Below are 16,130 nucleotides of genomic sequence, written 5' to 3' on the forward strand. Positions count from 1 at the left end.
GACGAAAATGTAACCATTTTACATAAAAAGTTACCAAAACAATTTCCTAAGCTATAATAATTTGTCATTAAAATGGTTACATTTTGTCGTTAAAATGGCGACATTTAGCCCGTCTTCAGCTTGTGACGAAAAGTGTCCGTCTTCACTGAGAATTGTTGAAAGTGAAGAGAGAGAAGAGAGAATAAGGTATTGTGAAGGAATTAATTGGCGCAAATGGAAGTTCATATGTTTTTCATATTGCCCAAATTTTCTTGGTTTTGTTTTAATTTTGTGAAGAATTTTAGTTTTTATTTTATTTTTGTTAAACGTGACTTGATAAGTAGGTAGCCAGTTACCGGGTGCATTGTGAGAAACATGAGGGGATAATTCGGATTATTCCGAGTTAAAGTATAATATGGATTAATATAAGAAGGAAGGACATAGGTTGGATTATTCCTATAAAATAATCCAAAAAAAAAAATTAAAGAATTTTTTTAAATTTTAAAAAAATTAAAAGTTCTAAAATCTCTCCTAAATGTCTTACGCAAATTCTCATTTAATACATGTACCATCCATTTTAAGCTTAAAACAAGTGAAATACATATCAAATTAAATAGCAAGTAGCATACAAAATCTCGTGTACCCCTGAACTTTTTCGTTTTCTGATGTGTACCCCTCGTTTTTTACAAAAATAAACTTTGACCGACAATAAATTTCTGTTACGAGTTCAGAAAACGGTAAATTTTTTTTTTCAAACCAATTATCTCGTCAAGGCCTTGAATTTGGAAAAAAAATTCACCGATTTTTGAACTCGTAACCAGTAGTTATGGTTGGTCAAAGCTGTTTTAACGAATAAACTTTGATCGATCATAATTCCCGACTACGAGTTGAGATTTCAGTGATTTTTGTTTTTCCAAACTGAAGACCTCTTTTAGACGGTCAATTTGAAAAAAAAGTTTATTGTATTCTGAACTTGTAGCCAAGAGTTATTGACGGTCAAATTTGTTTTGCAAGGAAAGAGGGGTATGTCTTAGAAAATGAAAAAGTTCAGGGAATTTGTCTTTATTAGTACCATGTGGTAGTATTTGACTTGTCTTAATGTCTTAAGCTTAAGACGGATAATAAAGATCTTAAGCAAAACTTATTGAATGTCTTATAGATAGACCTAGCAAAATTGACCCGACACGAATAACCCGACCCAAATCCGACTCGACGCCCGAACTCAAGACCTGACTAGATTCGAACCCGAATTGACCCGACCCGAATGTTTATAGTTACAAACTAATTATTATCAATAAATAACTTGATAATAACTGACCCGAAATGACCGAAACACGAAATAACCGTAGCCAACCGGACCCAAAATCAACAAACCCGAAATGGCCCGACCCGATTAACCAGTTTGTCAAATCTACGTTATAGAGGCCTTGAGGGACCAATAACAAGAAAGCAAACATAAAATAATGTTTTACTTGTAGTAGAATTTTTACTATTTATACCCCGTTCAAGGTAGCTTCGTACTCCCATGAGTCTCATCCCATACAAAAGGCCACCACATATTACAACTACTAGTCTTGCCCTGTACAAAAAACAGGGGAGCTTAGTATTAAATCACAATCTCAACCATTTCTTCTACACAATGAGGCTGCCTTTCATTGCATCCTCTGGGTTTCTTCTCTTTGTCCTTCTACTTCTACTCCATAATCCCGCTTTCGCATTAAAACAAGTAAAACCCTGTTATCTTAATCCGTATTTATTTTGTCGTCTTCATACGTTAATACGTTATGCATAATAGGAAAATAAAAATATGGGTATGGTACAATACTATTTAATTTTCATACCTTTATTTAAAATCTGCGATTTGAACCAGCAATGAAAATGAAATGAATAAACGGAAATATCATCTATTCCACATTACCATGGCATCATAAATATTAAAAATAATAATAGTCGATCACGTGGAATGGATGGGAGGGAGTATTTAAATCGTACCCATGCTTTTATTTATGTCTCTAAATCAAATTGCAGTCATATGTTGTGTATATGGGAGCTCACTCACATGGAGAGGAAGTTTCTAAATATGATTTACTTCAAGTTGAAGAATCTCATTATGAGTTATTGGGATCTTATCTTGGAAGGTACTATTCTATTGACTTCTACATTACTTACTAAATATATCATTCAATTTGTATTAATTGAATTGAATAAAATACTCGTCATATATATATATTCAATTAGTCGTATAAATCCATGAACGAGAAGAAGTATCGTTTTTCAGTTATTGTCTATTACACAAGTGATCGATTTTGTTTTTGCATATGCAAACAGTCGAAGCAGTGCTAAAGATGCTATATTCTACTCGTATACCAAACACATTAATGGCTTTGCTGCCGTTTTTGACGAAGAACTTGCAACGGAAATAGCAAGTAGGTTCATCCTTCCTTTCATTATCGCTATCTTAATTACTCCGTACTAGCTCATTTCTGTCATAATAGCATTTTGTAATAGTCTTAACGTCGACATGGTAGACACGTCGCCAAAAATAGTGTTATGTGCACATTAGTTATGTGTTTTGTACTAATATTGGTATTTTTAGCTATGTATTTTTACACACTACTGTTTTATTTGTGCAGAACATCCGAAAGTGATATCAGTGTTCGAGAACAAGGGAAGAAAATTACATACAACTCGGTCATGGAGCTTCCTAGGACTGGAGAACAACGGAGTAATTTCTCCGAACTCATTGTGGAACAAGTCGAGATTCGGAGAAGATACCATAATTGCAAACCTTGATACGGGTCAGTCATTTTAATTTCCCCATCTGCTAGCTAATATTCTGTTCAAACTATATGTAGAAAGAATGCTAAAGATTCCTAAGATGTGAAATTGTGACATACTCGAGTCATTTATTATATATTCAGGGTAAACCTGAATTGAAATTTTTGGATAGCGGATTTTCTTATGTTATTTTATACTTATGATAAACATTTCATATTAAGAATTTTTGGGTATCAAAATTCAATAATTTTAATTTTTTTTTTTTTAAAGTTTGGGGTAGCGACTACCGAGTTCTACTATTTGCTACTAGCTAAGTTCCCCTCCAAGTCAAGCCCATCATTTAATAACGAATTATCACACTGGTGACTTATATCCTTATGTTCGTGTACTTTATGAAACCACACATTTTCCCTATTGGCAGCATGTTCCATCATTTTTGGAAGATAAATCAGTGGTAGTAGATTAAGTAGCTGGTCTTCGTCCACGAATGTTCATAACATTAAAACGGGTTAATAATCACGTAGAAAAACACATTTCAAATCCATTTTCTTCTCTCCCTTCAATTTTCTTTCAAATCATCTAAGGCGCTGTTTTTTCTGACTTAATTTTAGCTCAGTTCAGTTTAGCTCAACTTTATCCAGTTAAGTTTAGCTTCATTCAGCTTACTTCAGTTTATCTCTTCACAAATTAACTCTTAACTAAGCTGCATTTAATTCAGTTTAGTTCAGCTTAACTCCATTAAATTCAATTCGTAAAATATAAGCGACTACGTGGAATGTCAATGTTGGTGTGCAAGATCCAGTTGGGATGATTAATGCTTAAAATTAGTCATAACTCTTTATTTGACAATTTAAGCCACAAATTGGTAGAAATACCCAAATCTGTATTTGTTTTTCTTTGGTTGACAACTGCAATTATTGCTAAGTGGGAGCGCCGCATTTGCTCAAGATGTGCCTCCTATTGCTCCGATTCTTACGTGTTGACCGCTGGAATTTTGATTTGTCATATTGCAAATACCATTTGGAGGACAATTTGACATTTAATGTACTAGTATCTATACTAGTATAGATCCCGCGCAAATGCGCGGTTTTTTAGATAGGGGTATTAAAGAATGTAACAATTATACTATTGGTATTTAATAGTGTAAATCCCGCACATTTGCGGGATATATAGATGTTTTGTTTTTAGTTATTATTTAAATATTTTAAATTGATACATTATTAATTTTTCATATTTTTCATATACCTCATCGTATTTCGATATGAAAAAAAAATGAACTATGAACTAATCAAGAGAATTTAGTAAAGTTATAAAATATGTTTAATAATTTTTTTTCTTTAACATAAAACTAATGATTACAAATAATAAATTTTCTCAAACTATGTTAATGATTTTTTATTTTTTTGTGATGAAGCTAATTATATCAGTTTAATATTTTGTTTTATACAAAATGTGTCAAGTCATTCTCTCATATATAATAATACATAACAAAAATTTAGAGATTTACAGTTTATAAAATTATAGTGAATTTATCTTTTTTAATTAAAATATTATAATTTAGATTTTCAAAGAAAATACTATTATTTGATTAAAAGGTTATATTTTGATGAAATGATAATAATTTAAAGAAAGAAGTATTTTTATTTTCTTATTTAGCTTGATACCTTTTGGAGGAAAACATTGGAGAATTTTATTCTCTTAGTATATAGGAGGATTCATTCCTAATTTTATACCTTCAAATTTTTATATTTCGCCTAATTGTATTTTAATATGAGAAAAAAAAACGTAGTATGTCATGAATTTTTTTTTAATATAAAGTTAATGATTTTATTTTATAACTTTGCTTAAATTATCTTAATGAGTTTTTTTCACGTAGGTAATAATATTATTTTATTTTTTTATACAGTTTAAATATGCATTAAGTCATTTTCGAAGAAAAATTAACGATTTTGTATTTTATAATTTTATACTCCTTTTATTTTATTTTGATCAAAACATTATATAATTATAATTTAGAATTTAATAAAAAAAGTCATGCTTTAAGAAAAAGATTATAGTTTAATGGGAAAATTTTATTTCTTTCCTTATATAAGTAGGTGAAGTTTGGAGGGAAAACTTTTGAGAATTTTTATTCTCTTAGTAGTAGGGGGGATTGTCTTCTCCAATAGACTTGTGATTTGGGATTCGTTTTGTTAATCAGCGAATTAATTTCAATAGAAGTAAAATATAAAAGCAGATTATAGATAAGATATTTTATTAGAAAATTTGACCAACATATTATAATTAGTAGAATTAGTTTAACTGTTTGATATTAGCAGATTAAGATTAGTGATTAACAATTTTCTTTGTAAAGTGAGTAAACTTTCCTATTTTAATATAGGTTAACCAATATGTTGGGTATGCTGCATTTTGTAAAATCGCATATTGACCCCAAATATGCTATTTCAATATGTTGTTTATGCCCTGTTTGGTAAACAACATATTGATCGAAATTAGTAGATTCCGGCCTAATTAGTAGTTTGACCAAACAATCTACTATTTTCATGTATGGTAAACGGCGTATTCTGATAGCGCCAGAATCTACTGTTACTAGCCGCATATTGCATTAGTATATTCACTTTATTCATGAAATCATTCTAATTATCTTAAAATCTGCTATTTACCAAACAACCTTTTCTAATTCTGCTGATTTGTTTGATAATCAAACCTACTGTTGAAATCTGCTAACCGTATTCCGCTAATGTTATCCGCTATCATGAATCTGCTTCTGTTGTTTGCCAAACAGTAAAATTAACATATTAATTGGTCAAACATGCTAAAATCCTTGAATATACTAAAAATTGATCAATATGCTGTTTACCAAACACCTCGGAGCCTTTTTCCTGTTCATTCATATTACCTATCGCCCTTCAATTTAAAGATTTGTGTAGTGTAATACACAATGCCAGTATATTCCCTCTATTCCTATCATATCGATCTTTACGTTCATTTTTAACACAAAAAACAAATAAATGAGAATATGCATTGTTTAAGAAATATTAAAAATAGAAAACATTAACATATGCTTGTGAAAGTTATTAGTTATACAGAGTACATTTTTATTTTCAAAATAAAATGGTAGAAAGATAATTAAAACACTCAATTAAACACAATATAAATAGATAGAGTAAAAAGAGTTTCTACCAATCCGTTTCTTTAATCTAGTTGATTTTATTACCAAAGTGAAAAGTGGTTATCTTATAGATATAGATGTTACATTATGGTCAGGTGTATGGCCAGAATCAGATAGTTTTAGCGATGAAGGTATAGGACCAATTCCATCAAGATGGAAAGGAAAATGCCATCATGGTGCCAATACTGGGAGAGTCCACTGCAATAGGTTTGTATACTTTTTTTTTTTTACCGTCTGTAAATTATTAATATTGACCAAGTATGAAATTACCCTCCCTTTCATCTCCCATCATAGTTATTTAGCACTCGTTTTAACCTCTTCAATAACATCAACAACAATAATTCACACCTTCACAATCAAGATAATTTTTTCGAGATCCCTTTATAATATTATTATTTTGCCTCCGCGAACTTAAAATTCTGACTTCGCCACTTCATTTGCCCTACACGAAGGGAGACTACTATGACCTTTGATTGTATATTAAAGGCTAAAAATAAAGATACACACATGGTCCACTCACCCTAAAGTGAATTTTTTAAATCCGTAAAACAAGAGGAATGGAGTAGCCGTAAAACTAAATCTCGGAGCCTTGTTATTGAACTACCAAATGTGTGGAGGTATCCAAACATGGCAGTAATGGTCCTATAGTCTATAGAAGTTGAGAAGATGTGGGAATCTATCAAGATAAAAAAAAAAAAAAAAAAAAAAAAAGCATTGTAATTCCCTATATTGCATTTTGTGAAAGGTCCATGGTTGACTAAAAGTATTATACATTTTAATGGACTTTGGGTTAACACAAGAAAATGGCCAGGGTACGTATATTCTCCTCGCTAGGGCGGTAAGTGATCTGATCCGGCTCGTAAGCTTTCAGAATTAAGTTGGTCAAGGCTCGGTTCAAAATCGGTCAAAATTGATTCCGAGCCAATTTCGATCAGAAAATGATCAAATCAAAGCCGATTTCGAACTTAATAGAGCTCGGATCGAAAGCTCGGTTTAAGTTCGGTTTATTCTTTTTATTATTCAAATTTTAGTATTTTGCAATTATTTTTGTTCTTATTGAAATGCTATTTTAACATTTACGATTATATTTTTATTATAATTGTTAGATTTTTATTTTTGTTCTTATTGAAATGTTATTTTAACATTTATTTTTAATTTAATTTTAGAAGTGAAAAAAAAAACGAAAATAATGATTAAATCAAGCTGAAGCCTATTCCGAGCTTTAAATTTTTAAGCTCGGAGAGTTTCAAGTCCACCCGAGCTCAAACTCAAATCGGCTCGATTACACCCCTACGGCCCTACTTGAGTCCTCCCTATCGTTTTTTTTTTTAAAAAAAAAAGAGACATATCTATGTCTTAAATACGAGTTAAATAAAATGGAGTATTTTCTTATCAGAGTTTTAACTCATTTTAACCTTAAGATAAATATGTGAATGAAAGAGATATTTACAATAAATAATAAAAATTAGAAATGGTAGTATTGATAGACCAATTGAGAAAATGCAAGAGTCCATAAAAAGTGAGGTTCCTTTAAGGTGGTCTCACCGCCAATAGTAACTTTGTGGACCATGAACAATGCAAGCTCCACTCGTGCCAAGGCTAATGGTTGGTTAAGTTTGAATGGAGGCTTTGGTCCAGACCAATCTCTTCTCTTGCTTGCCTCTACTCATGCGAACTCAGTCTTTGCACGCTCATTCTAATGGTGGTCACCTCAAACTCTCTACGTCGTTTTTCGCAAGCTAGCTAACCACTACGACTCTGTCGTGTTACCAGGGGCGGCCATGAGCCCGTCCATTCGGCTCGCCGCACCGGGGCCCAAGCCCGCAAGGGGCCTCTTTTAGACCTAAGAAAAGTATAAGAGTAATTGAGGCACTGAATGTACATTAAGTTTTGCGGTGTTGCGTTGGTGGTGAAGTAGCAAGTTAATGAAATAGATAAATTATTACTGTAGGTCAGGTGTTCGAAACCCTTTGTTGATAGTTTTTTTTTTCTTTTTTTTTTTTTCTTCTTATTGGCCACCACTATTTTGACTTTAGTTTAATATTATCATGATAATTTTCATATACTTATTTTCCATGAAAAGTATCAGTTCAAAAAATAACACGTGCTACGAATATTTTATTATTAAGAATTAAGTTACATTACTCCATTTAATTCATTTAATCTTATTTATCAATTATTGTTTCGTAAAAAAAAAAAATGATAATAGCCGAGCTAATTGAACTAACAGAGGAATAATGTGATTTGTTTATACATCCTAAATGCATTATGATGATACATAGTATAATGTTTATGGGTATCTAATAAATTTCTCATTATAAATTTCAAATACTTGGTATTTGATAATACTAAATTACGCCGTCGTCAAATATTCGCATTTGTAAGACTCGAAAAATATGAAACGATTATGACAAGAGTCTTTATATAGTAATACATAAAAAATTAGGTTTGCATATAACTTGAAAAATATGAGACGATTAACGACAGGGGCCTTTATATAACATTTGGAACAGGGCCTCGTAATTTTATTGGCCGCCCCTGCGTGTTACCTATTATTTCCTCCTTTTTTCTAAAATCTTTCACGTCACCTTTTACGAATCAAAATTTTACATAAAAAGTTATAGTTAATACTTTTCATTTGACTGAGATAGAGATAGTAATATTTATTTATTTGCATTTGTTATAAAAAAAACAATGTCATAAAAGTAAATCTTCAAACAAAAAAACTATTCAAATGCGGAAAACAATGCCAAACTACTGCATTGAAAGCCATGCATGTACTACCGTATAGTTTTTGAGCATTATAATAAAGTGTCTATAGATAAAACATGTAAAATTTAGCATAATTTGTTTTTAGAGTTAAATGAGGCGCAAGGACGCAAGGCCATTACAGTATAGGGAAAAGGATTCGAACCCGTAACCTATTATCACGATACCCCAGTTTTAACACCACAACATTAAGACTTTTTTGATTAAAATATTACATAATTAAATACAGTACTTTTGAAGAACTCTCGTGGAATATGGTGAGATAAAGCAAAATGACTTATTAAATTGGGTGCATTTTTTTTAAGTACGGTCACTGTTCAATGTATTCGGTAGTTCTTAACGCAATTTTTATCTTGGACCAATCGGAAACAAACTCGCTCCTTGTGTTGCTAACACTACTGTATTCAACTGATTTATTGAAGGAAATTAATAGGAGCAAGGTACTTCAACAAAGGCTACTTAGCCGCCTTATCAACGAGCAACATAACCAACATTACCGTAGTGAACAGCCCACGTGACTACGACGGGCATGGGACTCACACACTGTCGACAGCCGGAGGCTCAATGGTCCAAAAAGCGAGTGTATTCGGGTTTGGACAGGGCATTGCTAAGGGCGGGTCACCTCTAGCCAGAGTAGCAGCATACAAAATATGCTGGCCACCAATTAATGGAAACGAGTGCTACGATGCTGATATTGTAGCTGCCATTGACGCGGCCATTGCTGATGGTGTCGATGTTATCTCCGCGTCAATTGGCGGCGATCCTACTCCTTACTTTAATGACAGTCTCTCAATTGGTTCGTTTCATGCTACTATGAAAGGTATTTCTGTGGTTTGTTCTGCTGGTAATTCTGGTCCGACTGCTGGTACTGTTTCGAATACGTCTCCTTGGATGTTTACCGTTGGTGCGAGTACTATGGATCGAGAGTTTACGAGTTGGGCTGTTCTTAGCAATGGTTATCGTCTTAAGGGACAAAGTTTGGCGCCTAAGTCGTTACCCAAACATAAGTATTACAGTTTGATGAGTTCTACTGATGCTAAAGCCGCGAATGCCTCTACTGCACAAGCGTAAGAAAACCCGACCCATCCAACCCGTTTTTAGGGTTATAAACCCGGTTCGACCCATGACCTGTCAAAACCCGACCCGTCTTTTTGTCTTATTATTTGTAATCCTTTTGTCTTATTATTTGTAATTTAGATCTGTCAAAACCCGACCCGTCCAACCCGTTTTTTTCGACCCGTGGCCCGTTTGACCCAATCCGAAATGACCCGTTATTTTAAGGTCGAGATTCGATTCGAACGGGTCAAAGGTAAATCAAAATTTTTATTAAAATATTAATATTTATATATTATGTTTGAAAAAATAGATAAAAAATTATTTTATTTATTATTAAAAATTACAAACACGACTGAAAAGTCAATTTTATATAACTTTTATAATACTTAATAATGAAATAATTTTTAAAAAACTTTGTTTTAATAATTACGTCAATATAATTAATGTAAACGTTGAATATGATTAAAATATTAATTTTAAATATGTTTTACTTTTTTTTTTTTTTGATAAAAAAAATCGTTTAAAAAAACGTTAGAAATTATTTCGTATTCTGACCCTAACCCGATCCGTGACCTGTATGACCCGACCCATATTCGACCCAATACGTATGACTCGACCCGAGACCCGACCCGCCTGACCCATTTGACAGGTCTAACCATAATTGTAATCCTAAGTAAAACCGTACATCAATAATTTATCTTCGTATCCACAACATTAACTAGACTTTATGATGATATTTTAGGAAATTATGCCAAATGGGAACTCTCGATTTAAAAAAGGCAAAAGGGAAGATAATAGTTTGCCTAAGAGGAGTGAATGCAAGAGTAGAAAAGGGTGAGGTGGTTGCATTAGCTGGTGGCGTGGGTATGATACTTGCGAATGACGATGCGTCTGGTAATGAAATCATTGCTGATCCTCATGTTCTTCCAGCTTCTCATATAAATTACACAGACGGCCTTCGTGTATACACATTCTTGAAATCAGCCAAGTAAGAAACATTTCTTTTTCATATCTCATCTTATACTATACGTAACACGGCTACACTAATTCTTAGGTAAGGCGACCTTACACAAGATTAACGGATTATAATTCCTCATCATGTCAAATATATTTATACGGAGTACTAATTTGTCATAGGTATCCAAAGGCGCTCATAACACATACAACTACGCGGTTGGGAACACGTCCTGCTCCATTCATGGCAGCATTTTCATCACAAGGGCCTAATATCGTAACACCAGAAATTCTCAAGGTTATTATTGTTACCTCTCAATTTGAGGACATAAAAGCTTTTGGGATATTCTTTCGTAGTCTCTGAAGTTTTTTTATCGTCAATAACTCTTGGCTACAAGTTCAGAATATGATAATTTTTTTTTTTTCAAATTGACCGTAGTTTGAAAAAGAATTCACCGACCTCTCAACTCGTAGTCGGGAATTATGGTCGGTTAAAGTTTATTCGTTAAAAAAGCTTTGACCAACCATAACTACCGTCTACGAGTTCAAAAGACGGTAATTATTTTTTTTTTTTCAAATTGAAGGCCTTGACGAGATAATTAGTTTGAAAGAAAAAATATCGTTTTCTAAACTCGTAACAGAAAATTATTGTGGTTCAAAGTTTTTTTTTTTTGGTGAAAAACAAGGGGTATAACTTAGAATACGAAAAAATTACACGAGAGAATATCTCAAAACTTTTTTGACTCCAACTTACATAATGTGATGCAAAATGTTTTTCAGCCGGACATAACTGCACCCGGGGTTAGTATAATAGCAGCATATACAGAAGCACAAGGACCGACAAATCAAGTGTTTGACAAACGTAAGGTCCGATTCAACTCTATATCTGGAACCTCAATGTCATGCCCTCATGTCTCCGGCATTGTGGGTCTTCTAAAAACACTTTATCCGCATTGGAGTCCAGCAGCCATCAAGTCCGCCATTATGACAACCGGTAAATAATGTTACTCAATATTAAACTATTAGTTTTTTCTACGTAGTGCCCTTATACTTCTTCGAATTCTACGTGATATCTTTAGCTTTTCAAAAAAGATCAGGGGTACCCCTAAACTTAATGAAAACATCTTAAAATACCCAAACTTCTCTAATTCGCCTCTTTTAAATGTTTAGTTTATACATTTTGGATTGATTTTTCGACAATAATTTGTCATGCCATTAATATAAACCTGGTTTATTCAATCATAAACATATTTTCATTACAAAATTTAACTGATTAAAAACGTACTCCCTCCACATCTTATTGTTCTACCCATTTGCTTTATACACGGTCTCATAGACGGTTCTTTGACCATCGTTTTATCCATTTATATATATTTTTTGGGGATGAAAATAAAATTTTTTGAAAGAGTTTTTTATAACAAAGTTAACTATGTAAATATCATGTTATGAAATATTATATTTTATACTTTATTAATGGTCAAAGTTTCTAGAAGTTGACCTCTAAAAAGGCAAATGGATAGAACAATAAGATGTAGAGAGAGAGTAATTTATCGAACATTTTACTAAGTTTAAAGGTACCACTGATGTTTTCAAAAACGCAGAAATACACGCAGAATTCAAAAAAATACAAGGATACCACGTAAAAAAAACCCTAAAATATTTTATACAAGTAGTATTTCAAACTCTCAATAACATTTTGTGTTACTTGCAGCAAAAATAACCGATAATACGAGGGAGCCGATATTAAATGCGTCCAACGTAAACGCTGATCCATTCAGTTACGGAGCTGGGCATGTTCATCCTAACAAAGCTATGGATCCCGGTTTGGTGTACGACCTAACTGTGAATGACTACATGAATTTTCTCTGTGCCATCGGTTATAATCACACAACTATCGCTTTATTTTCAAGAAAACCATATTCTTGTCCTAAAAAATTTAGTGTCACCAATTTGAATTATCCGTCAATGACTATTCCTAACCTTCGTAATTCTACTACTATCACAAGGACTCTGAAAAATGTTGGTTCACCAAGCAGATACTCTGTACATGTTCGAAACCCATATGGTATATCAGTATCAGTTAAACCGCGAGTATTGAAGTTTGATAAGATCGGCCAAGAGAAGAAGTTTTATGTTACCTTCAGAGTACAGAACAGGAAGGCTGTCAAGGATTATGTATTTGGGAGATTAACTTGGTCAGATGGTGTGCACTATGTTGGTAGTCCGATAACAGTCAAGTTAGCATAATACTTAGTTGAATTGCTACTGAGTAAGTAACATGTTTTATTTTAATTATAATTGTATTATTGTCTACGAAGTTTAAACGTTGTAATGTTAAAGCATTATGGAAATATGAGTATCTCGTATCTTCGTAAATTTCACCTTTTTTTTTGTGTGTTCTATAAAAGTTTTGAGTATTAGTTTGATGAGACTAAGTTTTTGTGCTCTCGCTCTTCTCAGGTTGGAATAAGGGGGAGTAGGATCCTCTCCACTCGAGTTTCTCTATAAACTGGAGGATCGAGTACTAGACTCATGTTACTGTGTTAATGGGTATAATATTTAGATTATTTTTTTATTAAGTTAAATTAAGAGGCTAAGATTAATTGATGGCCCTTTGATCTAACTAGATGGTCCAGTTCTACGGCTTCTACCCCAAAACTGAAGAGAATCCTTCCTCGGAATAAGGGGTGTGAAAACTCTCTTAAAAAAGGGTGAGGTGATTTACAAAGAGTCAAAGATGTGCAAATAATTAATATTACCCGTCCTATAAAATAGGCTATAATTAATCATCCACTTGGGTTTAAGAAATCAATAGGTCTTGGTATAGACGGGTGGGGCGTATAAACGGGTAAAGACCTCTAACAAAATGGATAGGAGGGATAAGGTGGGGGCACCCCCCATGTATTTCCCATTTTATGGCAAATGGGTATTTTGTGAGGGGAAATGGTATCCGTCTATACGTATAGACGGATAGTGTCCGTCTATAATGAGAATTTGTGTTAAGAAATACTCCCTCCCATTCATCATAATCTTCCCCTTTGATTTTGACACAATACTTTAGGAAAAATATTAAAATAGGAGTAAAAGAGTTGTGTGAGGTTGATGATAGGAGAGAGGGATGAATTATTAGTAGTTAAATAAAGAATTGTGGGGCCAAAATATAAAGGAAAGTAATAAAATAGGAGTAAAAGAGTTGTATTGGAATAAAATAAGAGTAAAAGTTTCTAAAAATAGAAAGATGAACATTAGTTGAATAATTCCTTTCGGAAAAGAGGGAACATTATAGTGATTAGGAGGGAGTATAAGACAGATGCACATCATGTTTATTCCAAACCACCACATGGTTCACAATTTGATGAAAAATCATTCATGTCACACATAACATTACTAGTATTTATTAACAACATTCACTATAAAACCATATTCACAAATTACAAGGGGTGGGATTGCATAAAAAAAGATCGGGTCACGTTAGTTGAACTACTAAGCCCAATTGCTATCGTTATCGACGTATTACTTTAAATTGTCGACAAATTTCCCAAATTACCCTTTTCACTCCAAACATTTCAATCAAACTATCGACAAACAATTTAATCAAACAGTTTAACTACGACCAATCGACGTTGATGGGGCATATTCAGCACCCGCTGACCAAGTCAACATATTGAGCAAGGTCAAAGAAATCCACAGCAAGTCAACGGCTTAGACAGCCTAACCGACGAGGCTGCGCCATTGTCGGATGGGTCCCGGCCGGGGCAACCGACCACCGGGGCACACGTGCGCGAACTCATATCCAAGACCCCTCGGCGGTGAGTCAACCGGGCCCGCCGGCCTGCCATAGGTCCCTCGGCCGAGGGTAGATCGATCTTTCCACCGCTAGCCACTTGGCCACTTGGCCACTACGTGACAAAAGGTGAAAGTCTATAAATACTCCTCAACTATCATTGAGGAAAGTATCCACAATTTAACCTAAGAATCACTATTCATCTGGTAATATCTTCCCTATCTCTCTACAATACGTACTTTGCCAAGTAACAACCACTTACCTCTCTAAGTTAATCGACTTGAGCGTCGGAGTGAGTTCGCTCGGTCCAAAGCCGAGCCCTCGCTTGTTCATCGTTTCCGGAGACCGCAAGGAGGATTCAACTAAAGACGTCATTCTACAAGCACGGGTGGTAACATATAATTGCTCGGAATTACACCGGAACAATTGGCGCCGTCTCGTGGGAATAGATACTAGAAGCTAGTCACATTCATTCCCAAAAAAAAAAAAAAAAAAAAAAAAAAAAAAAAACAAAAACCCACCCAAAAAAGCTAAGAAGATGTCAAAACAACAAGAGGTATTCATAATCGACGAAACCGAGTTCTCGCCGAGATGAAACCGTCCACAACTCGGAGTTGCGTGACCCTCCACCGCCCGGTAATTCACCGGAGTACGGATGCCAATAATACCAGATACGCCCGCTTCGCCAACCAGGTCACCATCATGGGACATGTGGTTGATGTAGCGAAACTGAAGCTACTCCTGGACCTCATTAGTAGTACGTCGGCTCACACTGTCACACCGACAAGAGCGGCGGAACCCGTCCAGAGACCGGGGCCTTAACGTGACTCCAAGAGACTTGAATGGAGCACGGAAGAAGCCGGCCCCGTCAAGACGCCGGAGGAGCCCAGCGTGCCAGTGGTAGACCTAAGCTCCTCCCGCACCCGCGGAGGACAGCTCGCCGCTGCGGCACCGACGAGGCTCGCCTCGGAGGAGTGAAACAAGTCCGACTCGTCGAGTCGGAGAAGAAGCCCGACTTACCATAGTCGGAGGAGAAGCCCCACCCAAGACGAGGAGAGGGGCCGGACTAGGAATGCGAGGAGCCGATCGCCGCGTGTCATTCGACACGTGGTCAGACAGCCCCTCAGTGCCTATGTCCTTGACACCGCCGTGCCAACCAAACTAAAATTGCCGGCGTTCACTTACAAAGGGGATAGCGACCCCACCGACCATGCCGAGGCCTTTGAGTCGTACATGTCGGTGTGGGAACAACCCGATGAAGTCCGGGTGCCGAGTCTTCCCAACGACCTTGCATGGGATGGCTCGGAGTTGGTACAAAGGGCTGCCCGACGGCTCGGATATCGTTATTACGCCGACCTAAGGGACGCCCTTCCTAGCCCAAGACTCTTGCAATAAGAGGAAGGCCGTGGAGACGTCGGACCTCCTAACTATTAGGCAGGAGGGGGGCGAGTCTCTACGAAGCTATGTGAAGAGGTTCGATGCCAAGGTTCAGCAAATTCGGGAGATTAATCCCGAGCTGGCGGCCTTCGCGCTGATGATAGGCCTCCCAAGGGGAGACTTAAAAAACGAGCTCATCAAGTCCGGAGGCCTGGGCTTAGACGCCGCCGTAAAGATGGCCGATCAAGCCATCAAGGTAGA

At 35.2% G+C, this 16,130-nt stretch overlaps 1 protein-coding gene across 1 annotated transcript; it reads left to right on the forward strand.

The window, feature by feature from the left end:
- The first annotated feature begins 1,481 nt into the window (after nt 1–1,481).
- Nucleotides 1,482–13,084, forward strand: LOC141637997 (subtilisin-like protease SBT5.3). Its single transcript, XM_074447449.1, has 10 exons — nt 1,482–1,705; nt 2,008–2,117; nt 2,308–2,405; nt 2,613–2,777; nt 6,025–6,136; nt 9,121–9,765; nt 10,497–10,742; nt 10,892–11,006; nt 11,489–11,702; nt 12,420–13,084. The coding sequence occupies exons 1-10, from the start codon at nt 1,505–1,507 to the stop codon at nt 12,953–12,955; spliced, it is 2,442 nt and encodes an 813-aa protein (XP_074303550.1). The 5' UTR covers nt 1,482–1,504; the 3' UTR covers nt 12,956–13,084.
- The last annotated feature ends 3,046 nt before the right edge of the window (nt 13,085–16,130 follow it).

This window comes from Silene latifolia, unplaced genomic scaffold (genome assembly GCF_048544455.1).
Source record: "Silene latifolia isolate original U9 population unplaced genomic scaffold, ASM4854445v1 scaffold_159, whole genome shotgun sequence".
Taxonomy (NCBI): Eukaryota; Viridiplantae; Streptophyta; class Magnoliopsida; order Caryophyllales; family Caryophyllaceae; genus Silene; species Silene latifolia.

Excerpts from the sequence above, each read along its gene's own strand:
- LOC141637997 (XM_074447449.1), top strand. The coding sequence starts at position 1,505 with ATGAGTCTCATCCCATACAAAAGGCCACCACATATTACAACTACTAGT. Across the intron at positions 2,778-6,024 it reads AATTGCAAACCTTGATACGG|GTGTATGGCCAGAATCAGAT; the intron begins GTCAGTCATTTT and ends CATTATGGTCAG. Across the intron at positions 10,743-10,891 it reads ACATTCTTGAAATCAGCCAA|GTATCCAAAGGCGCTCATAA; the intron begins GTAAGAAACATT and ends AATTTGTCATAG.